The sequence below is a fragment of the Rhipicephalus sanguineus genome, chromosome 11, assembly GCF_013339695.2.
Source record: "Rhipicephalus sanguineus isolate Rsan-2018 chromosome 11, BIME_Rsan_1.4, whole genome shotgun sequence".
NCBI lineage: Eukaryota > Metazoa > Arthropoda > Arachnida > Ixodida > Ixodidae > Rhipicephalus > Rhipicephalus sanguineus.
The window spans coordinates 134,331,516-134,344,236 of NC_051186.1; the positions used below are offsets into that span (position 1 = coordinate 134,331,516).

General features: G+C 45.2%; 1 protein-coding gene across 2 annotated transcripts in view; it reads left to right on the forward strand.

The window, feature by feature from the left end:
* The first annotated feature begins 5,876 nt into the window (after nt 1-5,876).
* LOC119374597 (tubulin-specific chaperone C) overlaps nt 5,877-12,721 on the forward strand; it is a 29,965-nt gene continuing 23,120 nt past the window's right edge. Inside the window, exons 1-2 of one of the 2 annotated variants that reach the window (XM_037644767.2) lie at nt 5,877-6,149; nt 7,079-7,239. In XM_037644767.2, the coding sequence (XP_037500695.1) occupies nt 5,994-6,149; nt 7,079-7,239 (317 nt within the window). In that variant the 5' untranslated portion in view covers nt 5,877-5,993. The remainder of the gene's footprint in view (nt 6,150-7,078; nt 7,240-12,721) is intronic. The other variant, XM_037644768.2, reaches the window with a different exon arrangement.

Sequence of the window (12,721 nt, forward strand, 5' to 3'; positions counted from 1 at the left end):
ATACGACATTAGAGTTTAATCAACCAAGGGACCAGACAGGATTTCGTACAGGCTTCTCAACAATAGACCATATTCATACTATCAATCAGGTGATAGAGAAATGCGCGGAATACAACCAACCCCTATACATAGCCTTCATAGATTACGAGAAGGCATTTGATTCGGTGGAGACATCAGCAGTCATGCAAGCACTGCAGAATCAGGGCATCGACGAAGCCTATATAAACATAATGGAAGAAATCTACAGCGGATCCACAGCCACTATAGTCCTCCATAAAGAAAGCGACAGAATCCCAATAAAGAAGGGCGTACGGCAGGGAGACACGATCTCTCCAATGCTATTCACCGCGTGTTTACAGGAGGTTTTCAGGGCCCTAGATTGGGAAGAATTAGGGATAAGAGTTAATGGAGAGTATCTCAGTAACCTGCGATTCGCTGATGACATTGCATTGATGAGTAACGCGGGAGACGAATTACAGCTCATGATTACTGAACTGGATACCGAAAGTAGAAGAGTAGGTCTGAAAATTAATATGCATAAACCTAAAGTAATGTGGAACAATCTTGGCAGAGAACAGCGCTTTGCGATAGGTGGCGAGACACTAGAAGTTGTAAAGGAGTACGTCTGCTTAGGACATGTAGTAACCGCGGAGCCGAACCATGAGAGTGAAATAACTAGAAGAATAAGGATGGGATGGGGCTCATTCGGCAAGCATTATCAAATCATGAATGGTAATCTACCACTATCCCTCAAGAGGAAGGTATATAACAGCTGCATCTTACCGGTACTTACCTACGGAGCAGAAACCTGGAGACTTACAAAGAGGGTTCAACTTAAATTGAGGACGACGCAGCAAGCGATGGAAAGGAAAATGATAGGTGTAACCTTAAGAGACAGGAAGAGAGCAGAGTGGGTCAGGGAACAAACGGGGGTTAAGGACGTCATAGTTGAAATCAAGAAGAAGAAATGGATATGGGCCGGGCACGTAGCACGTCGGCAGGATAGCCGGTGGTCATTAAGGGTAACTGACTGGATCCCAAGAGAAGGCAAACGCGTGAGGGGGAGACAGAAAATTAGGTGGGTAGATGAGATTAAGAAGTTTGTAGGTATAACGTGGCAGCAGAAAGCACAGGACCGGGTTGATTGGCAGAACATGGGGGAGGCCTTTGTCCTGCAGTGAGCGTAGACAGGCTGCTGCTGATGATGATGATTATGATTATATTCTTATGTCCCTTGATATTTACAATATCGTTAACGAGCAGCAAAACTAGGACAGTTTCATGGATGGATCCCTGGAAGACACCATACCCAATGAGTTCTATTTGAGAGTGTATATTGCTTACTGTGGTATATTGTTTTCTGTATGACAGGTAACTTTGTGTCATTTGCAGTGTGGTACCCCAAAGACTGTAGTATGAAAGTTTGCATAAAAGCCGATCATGTCGAATGCTGTCAAATGCCTTCCTGAAGTACAGAAATATCCCTGGTGCATATATCGAATGTTGTCTAGAATGTACACTTTGATATTGAGCATAGCAGATTCGGCATATTTTTGTAGAATCGACGCTGCTCTTTTCCGGTCATATTTTCTGTCGTTGAAAACCTGTGATTGTCTTATTTACAGTGCACTTGGCCATTTTCGAGAAAGGACAGCTTGGTCTGTGATTGTTTAGTTCTTCAAAGAACCCACATTTATGGATTGCAGACACTTAACCTAGTTTCATTTCATCTGGGAAAATGCCTGAAGTTAGTGTCTCATTATAAATGTACCCAAGTGGTATAGTGACACTGTGACTTTTAGCTTTTAATGACTTGAGCTTAGTGTCATCAGGGCCGCAAGAACAGTTATCCTTTAATGACGAGATTGATTTTTCCGCTTTGTGTTGATCAGTAGGAAACCGTAAAACACTGCACGGGTAATCTGAGATTATGTAGTTCTCGCAATACATTTCTATATTGTCATTTGTAAACTCGCCATTTGTTAGAAAGTGTTTATTGAAATTTTCAGCGATTTCTGATTCACTAATACTACTTGGTTTTTGAAACTTGATTCTTCTGGACACTTTCTTTTTCTTAATTGCTCCAGTGGAGTTTTCTATTCACCTTGTATGAGCGTATAAAGATCAGAGCTTTCACATGCTTTGAAAATGTCTTCTGAAACAAAAGTGATCTGTAGGAAAGACTTAAGAAGACTTTCATATTGGGAACTTTAGTGTTAAGATACTTACACAAGTGTGCCTTTTCTCTTTTAGCGCAGTTTTACGAGATACCAAATCATCCAGCCATCTGATTGGCTGGAAAACACTGCTAAGGGATAGCAAAGCCTAAATACAGTCATCATTATAACTAACCTTAAGCTCTTATTGCTTTATCTGCAGACAGTGATGCATATTTTTGGTTGTAGTGCCATCAGTGTGCTAGGCCCCTCTTTCTTCATTCCTAAGTGTACGACGCTTGCCCTTGAGCTGCTCTAGAGGTGTCCCAAGAAAAGTCTGTGTGTGGCTGCACGTTTAGGCCCTGTCCTGAAACAGTCTTTGTGCACATTGTGGCTCACTGTGAGTAGCATTCTATCAGTTGTCGCATTTTAGTGGACGCTGAAAAGGTTGTGATAGCTGAGCCTTTCTTCTTTTTTTCTTGCTCCATCGATGTCCTTATAAGTTGGAAGATTGTAGAGTCGGTCTCGGCTCAGCTCCCACTTGCTGCTTCAAGGGTGGTGCGAATGCATACATGACACGTGTAAAATTATTATTATGTGGAGCAACGGTAGATTTTTGGCCTTCGACATGTTCATAGTGTTAAGCACAGAACTAATACGACGGGGATGGGACAGGGAGTAACACATGCAGAAGCACTAACTTTCAGCAATGTTTTATGGGAAGCCAGATAAAAGAAACTGAAGAAGTTTACACTAGCCGTGTAAAGAAACAGCGAAGCTGGCTGATCTTGGGGCTTAACGTGGCCTTCTTGGCGGGTGCTAGGTCTTTTCTTGGCTTAGACAGAGTAGAGTTGAACCACAGTCTGTCACAGACCTTTCAAGAATGTCCAAACTCGTGTGCAAACCTGGCTGTGGCACCCATTGTAGAAGCGCGGGTTTTTCGTCACTCGTACTCTGCTCGCGCCACGCCGGGCAAACTTCTCATAGTCTGCTTTCTTGCCGTGTCTGCCTCGTGCTCTCGCCGGGTCCGCTCGTTGTTGCCGCTTCGTAGACATTTGACGGGCCACATAAGTGGGATCCAATCGCTGTTGACGGTTAAGGCTCGTTTGCAACAAAGGCGGAGTGGCAAAGCAGCCATGCGGACTTTTCATTGCAGTGAGGCGGCAAGTGCGCGTACCTGTTCAGACCGCACGGCTCTCTTGGCTGCCCGCGCAGCTAAGGAGGCGGGGCATCTCGCACTTTTGCGCACGTGTCGACATCACATGGCACTTTCTCCACCCTCACCACTAGAGTGCCAGTGTACTTGAGCTGGCTGCGCAGATCTCGCGCCATTTCTGACTCTCAGCTGCTTGACGTGCTGACGCCTGTCATTGATGATAAGTTTGGATGAAGAACACGACATACTTGACGTCCTAACGGTCACTTCTTTTGTGGCACATCATGAACGGCTGAAAGTGCATGAAAAGTCAAGCTGCCAACATCACTGGTGGGTTCATCCCTCCAGTGATGTGGGCCCATTGCATCTCATTGTTGAAAGACAATGAGATGCAATGGGCCACACTGACCTATGTAACTGGCTGAATACATGGAGCATGACACATTCTTTAGACAATTGATCTTTCGGCCTTGGCAGCAAGCGAGTGGGCTTTGATGCCAGTTTGCGAGTCACCGTGATGCCCTCTATCTCGAGAACCCTTGAAAGCTTTTCACTAATTCTGGGTCCTATGAGATAGTGACTCACCAGACTGACTTGCTTGTCTCCATTGTTGCCAGCGGGGGGATGGGGAGGGTGGCTGGTCAGGGAGGGAATGGGTTTAGATGGGGCGGTGTTTTCAGGGACATCTCTTCGGTGGGGTGGTTGCTTTCTCAACGTACAGCACGATACATGGCTGGGGAAGGCTTCTGTGTATCTGTTTCTCCTTAGCTTGGTAGTTGCATTTTTTTCCTGTCTCTTCCCCACCGCTCCTGATGTGCAGGTTGTTCTTGCACGGGAAAGGAGGGTTGACACCACAAAAGCTTTGTGGGCAGCCGGGTGCCTGAGTTCACTTTTGCAAAGGATGAAGAAGATGCTTTCTGCACATTCGTGCACTGGAGGTTAAGGCGACTGCTATAGAGAAGAGAAGCGGGGGTTGATCGGCAAATTTTTCAAAACTCAAAAGATGCTTCCCAGATGTGCTCCTGTTTTTTTTTGAGAAAATATTCCAAAAGCCAGGGGAATTCATCTTAAAACTTTCGAACACCAGCTTTACTCAACATGAAAACATAACAAGAGATAGACGTTTCACCACCTATACGGGTGGCATCGTCAGTACACAAATGACATCAAATGAGAGAATACATCGTCCTTATATCTTGCCGGAAACATCCGGCAGGGGGCCACAATGACTATTGAATGCAGTTTGATTACAGTGATTGAACCACGATTCAACAAATTTTCTTGGGCCCCAGCGTTGCTCCCACGCCAATGTCGTTGCATTGTCGAGATCAAAAATGTGTCCTTTCGTCAGGCAGTGGTCAACTAATTCCGTCTTGGCATGTATTGCATGTGTGGCCTTCGTGACGTCCCTTGCGTGTTCAGTGAGACGAGTACGGCGTCGTCGCCCCGTCTCGCCGATGTAGCTGGCATCACAGTCCATGCAGTCCACCTTATATATAACTCCGCTTTGTTCGTCCTGTTTTTTTATCACCAATTGTGGCCTTTTATCCATCACATTTGTCAGTTCAAAATCGATTTAATTTCAACGTGTTACGTGAAATCGTGAAATTCAAATTGATGAGCTTTTACAAAGAACAGAGAAATAGTGCTAGCCAAATACGCAAGGTGCATCTGGACAATGTGGCACTCGTTAATTCAACTTTATCGTTTATGCAAGATGCTAGAAGTTTGAATAGTGCACGAGGCAGAATATATGTGCATGTAGTATACCTTGACTATCTCATAGTTTATTTAGTTTTTAATACAGAATAGAACCTTAGTTGGATGAAACTGCTTAGAAGGCATTGCAGCATGTTCACAATGTGCAGACAGATTTCAGCGCATGAAGTACTGTATAGTAGCATAGTTTTCTCTGTGTGGCCTCTTAGACCGTAGTACAGCTTCCTACATGAAAATTGTGTTGCTTGCACCGACCCCACAAAACAAGAGACGAACTGCCATGTGTGACTGATGCTACATGCGGTTGGGGATGCCAGCTTAGCACTCTGTCTGTTTGAGTGACTGCAGAAAGGGCGACTCAGGCCCCGCACCTAGTGACTTTCTTTAGCCCATCCGATGTACAGTAAACGCAGAAAAAGATGAGCACAGTGGCCGGAACAATCGCTTGTGCTAATCTTTTTCGGTGGTGACTATACGTAAGGAATCAGCACAGACACACTTCGTCCTGCTGGTTGCAACAGTGTCAGTTTTTTGTATTGCGTGGCTATTTTGAAGATGGTAATCTACCATCCTAGCCGGCCTGCTGTTTTGATTCATTATCTTGCTAGGTATGTTTTTGTCCAGTCATATTTTAATTCCATGGGTTTTGATGCTGGCAGACTTCTGATACGGCAGCATGAGCATTGTTGTTCTTGCATTGATAGTGTAATGTTCTGTGCTGTTCTTTCATTGCATGTGTTCCTGCCTCAAGTTGAGCACAATACACTTGTTCTCTTTTACTTGCAATGCTGCGGCAGGCCCATAGGGTATTCAGACAAATAAAATGAGCATAATGCAGTGCGACTTCATCTCTGCTGTTTACTCTTCCAGCATACTACAAGACTGGAGCTTTCTTTGGTAATGATGCCGTACGCACGTATGACTACAAGACCTGGGGCATAGAGGAGTGAGTAGCTGCCATCATGGGGTCTTTAGAGGTAGAAGGGGACAGTGGGCGGCCTCAACACGAACAGCACGTGGACCTCTTGGACAAGTTCGGCCAGTGCAAGCGGCAGCTGGAGCAGCTCTTGGACACCAATGACTTGGCGCAGCTGGATGGAAAGCTGCAGGAATTGCAGGTCAGTCTCATTGCTGTGTCATCCTTCAGCCATGTTTGCTTTGTGCCACAATGCACTACCGCAGAATGTGCCTCACTTTGAGAATTGATTTCTGTCAGTATGGGCAGAGGAGAAAGGATGTAAGAAAATTCAGTGTGCCATTACTTAAATCACTCATGTTCTTTTTCTCTAATTGTCGTCCATTGTCATTGATTATAAAGTTTCACCTGAAGTGTGTCTTACAGGCATCAAAGTTTGCCAGTATGGTGTTTCAAGTACCTCAGACAATGAACAACTTGCTGGTTTGTGATGCCACCATAGGTCGGCAATAAAATGTGGAGCTCACTCAGACTCACTCATGAAATATATTTTGCTTTTAGGGCTCACTTGGACTCACTCGCCAAAATTTTCCTCATTCCGACTCACTCGGAGTCGCTGACATTTTTTTCAGCCGGACTCAGACTCGCGGCTCGATCTGAGTGAGTGAGTCTGAATGAGTCGGCTCATGAGTGGCTTTGCCGACCTATGGATACCACGTGCGCAACCTGCACATTAGGCACTTGCGTGCTTGTCGCATTTATCCAAAACGCTTGCAGCATGTTAAAAGAGCTCCAAAATCTGATATCCCTACACATATGCAAACAACTGTAGTTCTACCCAAATATAATGATCAGGACCTTGATGGGAAATATCAAAACTTGATGTGCAAGCATGGAACAGTAAAGAAAAAACAACTAAAAATTTTTAACTCAGATAGTAATATTTTTGTGTTTGTACAGATCCAGTGTACAAACTGTGAAGTACGAAGAGCAGCGTCATTGGTGCCTCATTATTATTAATCTGCTTTCTCTGCAGCTACGTGTTGGTGCATTATTCTAACAGACTTGCTGGCGTTAGTAGCATTGTCTTTAAAGAATTGCTTCTTTGTGTCTGTGTTGCGATGCTTGCAGGCAATACTTACGGAAGTGGCAAGTCACTTGCCTGCGGCCAGTTTGCGCTATGTCCAGGAGCAGTTTGCCACACTGAAATTGCAAGTAGACGAGATCCGGGAGCAGCTCAAGCCACGCAAGCGCTTTGCCTTCAAGTCAGCAAGGGGCTCACCCACTGGCAGGTGAGCCTAGTGGCTTAGCCCAGTTTGTCACTGGTGCTTTTAGCCCTGAACAGTAACGGTGTTGAGAAAGGGACACTAGTGGTACAACAATGGATAGCTCTGTTTTCACCATTTTCATAGGTTCTGTGTTAAACAAGTCCTGTCAACATCTTGCCAACTCTTTTTTTTTTCTTTTATCAGCTAAGGTGTCTAGAGGATGCGCCAGATTTCCAAAATCCATGGTCATTCCAGTCTGTGCCTGCCTATATAGTTAGTAAAATTAAAAAAGCTGAGCCACTTGAGTGAAAAGAAAAGCAGCCTGTGACAATTCTTTGTCCGCATCAAAGGGGGCATGGCCCAAAGGAAGTTATAAAAGGAATAAATAAATAAAGTGCGACATTGTCTTTCCTGCAGAGGCTCATTTAAACATGTGTATCTTTTTAACTCACGCAAGTCTCCGTATCAGATAGAGCAGAAACAGCAGTTTGTGTGTTGTTTTGCACATTGCCCTTATTAACCCTTTGAGGGTCGAATTTTTTCGTGAAATCCGGTCCAAAAATGTAATTTCTTTTCATGAAGAGTGATAAGCGCGACTAGACCGGGAAGAAGAAAGAAAACAGACAAGGACACAGCGCTACTGTCAACTTATTTTATTTTCGCTCAAACCGATAAATATATACCGAGCCAGCGGAAACAACAGAAACAACAAATGGACAATCAGTTGGTACATCGCTGAACCGAAACACGTGTACAGGGCAATATCACGACATAGCAAAAGTATCAACGCGACAAAGCAAGATATTGCAATTCTTTTTGAGAAAGCGAGAGGGAAGGCTGGCTAATGCACATTTCTTCTAATCTATTAATTTCATAGGCCTCAACAATTTCTCTAGTCATTTTACTATGCGCCTTATTCAAGATAGAGGTGTTCTCAAACAAGCGCATGCTCCACAATCTCGGCAATGAATGCCCAAATGACCTCAGATTGCTTTTGTGAGGTTATAGGGATGCTCTTTCAGTCTCTGGTTGATACATCTGCCGGTCTGACCAAAGTACGTCCTTTTACACGAAAGCGGAATGGCACAGACAACGTAGCGATTACAGGTTACAAAAAGTGTTTGGTGATTAATAGGACATGCGTTTATCTTGTTACTCTCTAAATTTACCTGATGACATAGCCTCTGTAGACGGTCCGGAGTGGAAAAGGCTACGTCCACCCCCGACTTTCCCGCAATTCTTCTGAGATTGTGCGAAATGAAGATGGAAATACAACGCAGTGCCCTTGCAGAGCATTGCGAGAAGCACGACCACAAGATTGACTTCGAGGGCGCTTCCATCATAGAAACGGAAAGGAATCTGGGAAGGAGGCTCTTACTCGAGTCGTGGCACATCCAGAACACACCTGCGAATGTGAACCGGTCCCTCGGAACAATGCCTCCGATCTACGTGCACGGCCTCCGGAACGTGAGGGAAAGAGAAAGGCGGAGCCAAAAACAAGCTGCGACGAAGCCCCCCTGATCAGCACAGTCACCCCTGAAGAAGAGACCAAGCCGGTCTCGAAACGTCGGGTTTCCTCCAAGAATTTGTGGCTGGAGGTATTTCAACTTCTTAATTCTTGCACCCAGCCAGACAGACTTCTGTCGAAATGTTTACATTTAAGTGCACGTATGGCACAACGGCAACTTTCTTAGCTCTGACACCACGGCTGATGCCCTTTGATGAGCTTTTTAGCTTGTTGCTCAAGCCCTCTGCGGCAGTGCTGAGCATACCTAATGGGTACCCAGACTCTTCTAAGCGCTTGGCCTGATCCAAGAAACTGGCTTCCACCTTGTGGTCACATGACTTCATAAGGGAATTATTGAAACAAGATTGTACTATTGCAAGTTTCACAAGTTTTGAATGAGTGGATGAAAATGGCAGGACGGGCTTGTTGCCTCTCGGCTCATAACTCCAGCAAACTTTCTGTGGCGAAAAGTACTGTCCTAAGTCTAAAAATCTGATGAAAATGATGAAGGCGCATAGTAAAATGACTAGCGAAATTGTTGAGGCCTATGAAATTTAGAAGAAATGTGCGTTAGCCAGCCTTCCCTCTTTCTCAAAAAGAATTGCAATATCTTGCTTTGTCGTGTTGATACTTTTGCTATGTCGTGATATTGGCCTGTACACGTGTTTCAGTGCAGCGATATACCCACTGATTGTCCATTTGTTGTTTCTGTTGTTTCTGCTCGCTCTGTATGTATTTATCGGTTTGAGCAAAAATAAAATCAGTTGAAAGTAGCGCTGTGTCCTTGTCTGTTTTCTTTCTTCGTCCCTGTCTAGTCGCGCTTATCACTCTTCATGGATTCAGACCAACTGGCCCGCCAACGTGTTTTAGTCAAGTAATTTTTTTATTGCTGAAATAAATTCTTCAGACAATTCTATTTCAGAAAAAAATTGTCAAATTTTTTTTGTGACCGTAAAGTGACAAAAAAATTCATTTTTGTTGTTACATACACATGGTTTTTTCGTAGCAAAATCCTAAAAGCGAACTGCTGAGTGAGTGCAAAGCAGAAAACTCTATGGTTGTGCACCCGTCCGGAAAGCAAAACGACTGAAAAAGCTACAGTAATCCTTCGTCTTATCGCCAACAAGACGTAGTTAGTTTTTCCGAGACCCCAAAACAGGAAACGCAATCACAGCGGCATTGTTTGTGTAATTTAGCGCCGCACGGAAACAAACGTAATCGCGCCCTGGGGAGCAGTAAACGAGAGAGTAACAAGCGGTCACCCTTTGAGAGATTGGAAACCAAAGAGCCATCAGCTTTGCGGGCGCAAGAAGCGAAACCACCCGAAGGACGAAATCAAAACCAGCCGGACCGCGTGCGCGCATTCTGATGCGCAACTGAAAGCCGCCGCGCCGCTTTGGAAAGCAAAAACAAAAAAAGACTGAGAGACATCGGCGCATTAAAAAAATTCTACGTATTCCCGAAGCGTGGCAGCACATTCCAAGCAAGAGAAATGATTGAAGAAGGCATGCACTTTAAACCAGCTGCACCGCGAATGCGCTCAGATGGGTAAGCGATAGCCGGCGCGCGGTTTTGGGAAGCAAAAAAAAAAAATACGACAGAGAGACATCGGCGCATGAAAAAAATTCTACGTATTCCCGAAGTGTGGCAGCACAGGCCAAGCAAGAGAAATGATCGAAAGAGGCACGCGTTATAAAAATAAACGCTATGCCGTACATGTATGACAAAAACCCTTTGGTACCAGCTTAAGCTTCTGCCATACATGTACGGCGAAAACCCTCAAGGGGTTAAGGTGGAAGCCTTACATGCCTTGTGAGAAGGGTCACGTAGCAAAAAGCCCCAGTTCGGTACACCAAAGCACATGAATGGCAAAAAAACCACAACCTCGTTTCTCGTGGCTCTAGGCACGTGAGTTGCATGTTCCCTTAGTTTTTGCAGCGTTGGTGTGACTCTTGCTTTGTCTTTGCAAAAGTGTGAAACCGAGGCAATAGATCCCCTGGTGCAGCAAATGTCTAGGAAAGCTGTGGAGTGGCACTGGCTGCTTGGAGAGTATAAGAAAAGTGGCGTTCGTTTGACTTGGCTTACTGACGTCTAAGGGAGCAAAAGCCATACAAGAGCTAGTGAAAGCATGACTGTGTGTATATATTTCCACGTAGTTGTGATGGTGAAGTACGCAGAACGCAAGCTGGTATAGATAAAAACTCTAATGGGCGAACTTGTACCCAAAACACTAACTCATATTAAAAAAAATTCACAGCATATCCACGGGTGAATGATGAAGAGCTTGGGTGAAGCTCCAGAAGCAATCATGGTTACACCGTGAAATCTTCAGTAGTTTTGCCCAGCAGTAATCAAAGCAATAGCCCAGTACATCATCAAAGACGTGAAAAACACTGTATGTATTTATAGAAGAAACTTTATTAATCGTAAGTGGTAGCTAGACGTGGCTTCCGTTCCCCCTTCATTATAACGGCTTTATGGTCAGTGAAGTAATGGATCGGTGATGGATCGTAGTGGGACGTTTCCAAAGACGAAGTAGTGGGCAGTTTGCAAAGGTGGCTTCCGTTCCCCCTTCATTATAACGGCTTTATGGTCGGTGAAGTAATGGATCGGCGATGGAGCGTAGTGGGATGTTTGCAAAGACGAAGTAGTGGGCAGTTTGCGAAGGTGGTTACGCCGGACAACGGAGACGTGACAAGGTTAGACTAAGAGGAGCTTCGCCCCTAAAAGCAAAGCACACTGTACACCAATAGCAGCGATCACAGTCGTTGGCCGCCGGTAAATTGATCATCGGTGGAACGTGGGATCTTTTATACATCAGTGATCAAACCAGCATTATCGCTGGTGCATGCGTAAGCCCTTGAATAAACTTGACTGCTCACGTTCTGCATGCAGTCCTAGAAGAACAACCTGAAACAATCGCTAAGCTTCCCATACGTTGCGGCGCGGTCTGCACCAAGTGGTGTTAAAAGTTCTTACATAGGTGAAACCCAAAGGGATTTCACTACAGGAGACGCCTACGGACTCTTGCACGGCTGGATGATGTCGTCGCGTAGCATTTCGTCGACTTCTTTCTTTGCGGCCTCGCGTTCACGCGTGGAAACTCGGTACAGGCTCTGACGGATTGGTCAGGCACTTTCTTCTGTTGTGATGCGATGTGTTCGTGACTGGGGTCTGTTGAATGCTTGACAACGACGAGAAGCATTTCTTGAATTGCAGGAGCAGGGCTTTAAGCTGGTCTTGCTTGTGCTTCAGGAGGCTCGGGTTGATGTCAAAATCTGGTTGAGGACCTCGATTTGTCGAAGCAGGTTCATAGCATCAAAGAGGGCGAAAGCATTGTCTGGAATCCACGAATTCGTTGATGTAGGTGACTGCCTACATCAACGGTAGGTGATGTAGGCAGGTGAGGTGACTGCCTACGATGTAGGTGACTGCCTATATTCGTGCCTGAAGTTTGTCAGCACTACATTTGCTTTGCCATCACGCAGCTTGGATCTTGTCAAGGAGTCGTGACGTCGACGAAGGCAGCAGTAGGCGGGTCATAGATGAAACTCTTTATTTGGCCGAACTTGTGGCCGGGAAAACAGCAATACACACTGTACACTGATAGCGGCGAACAGAGCATCTGCTGTCGAAAAACTGAACATCGCTGGGATGCGCCGTCTTTTATACATCACGCATCGAACTTTTCAGTCTTTTCACTAGTAGTCACGCAAGCTCTGGAATAATCTTGACTATTCACGTCATGTGCGCAATCTTGACAAAATGATGTACTGCAATCTGGAATGTTCCCAGACATTCTGGCGCGGCCCGCGCAAGACTGTGATCACACGTGCAACGGACCAGTTACACAAACCTAGCTAAAAAAGCGTGTGTGGCAATATATGCCTCTTGCGACGCAAATCTCACAGTTCAGAAGCAGGTGCTGATTGCTCTCGATGACGTTTTCAAGGCCTGCGGGCTTTTCGCTGCCAACGGAAATGAGGATGCTGGAGAGAG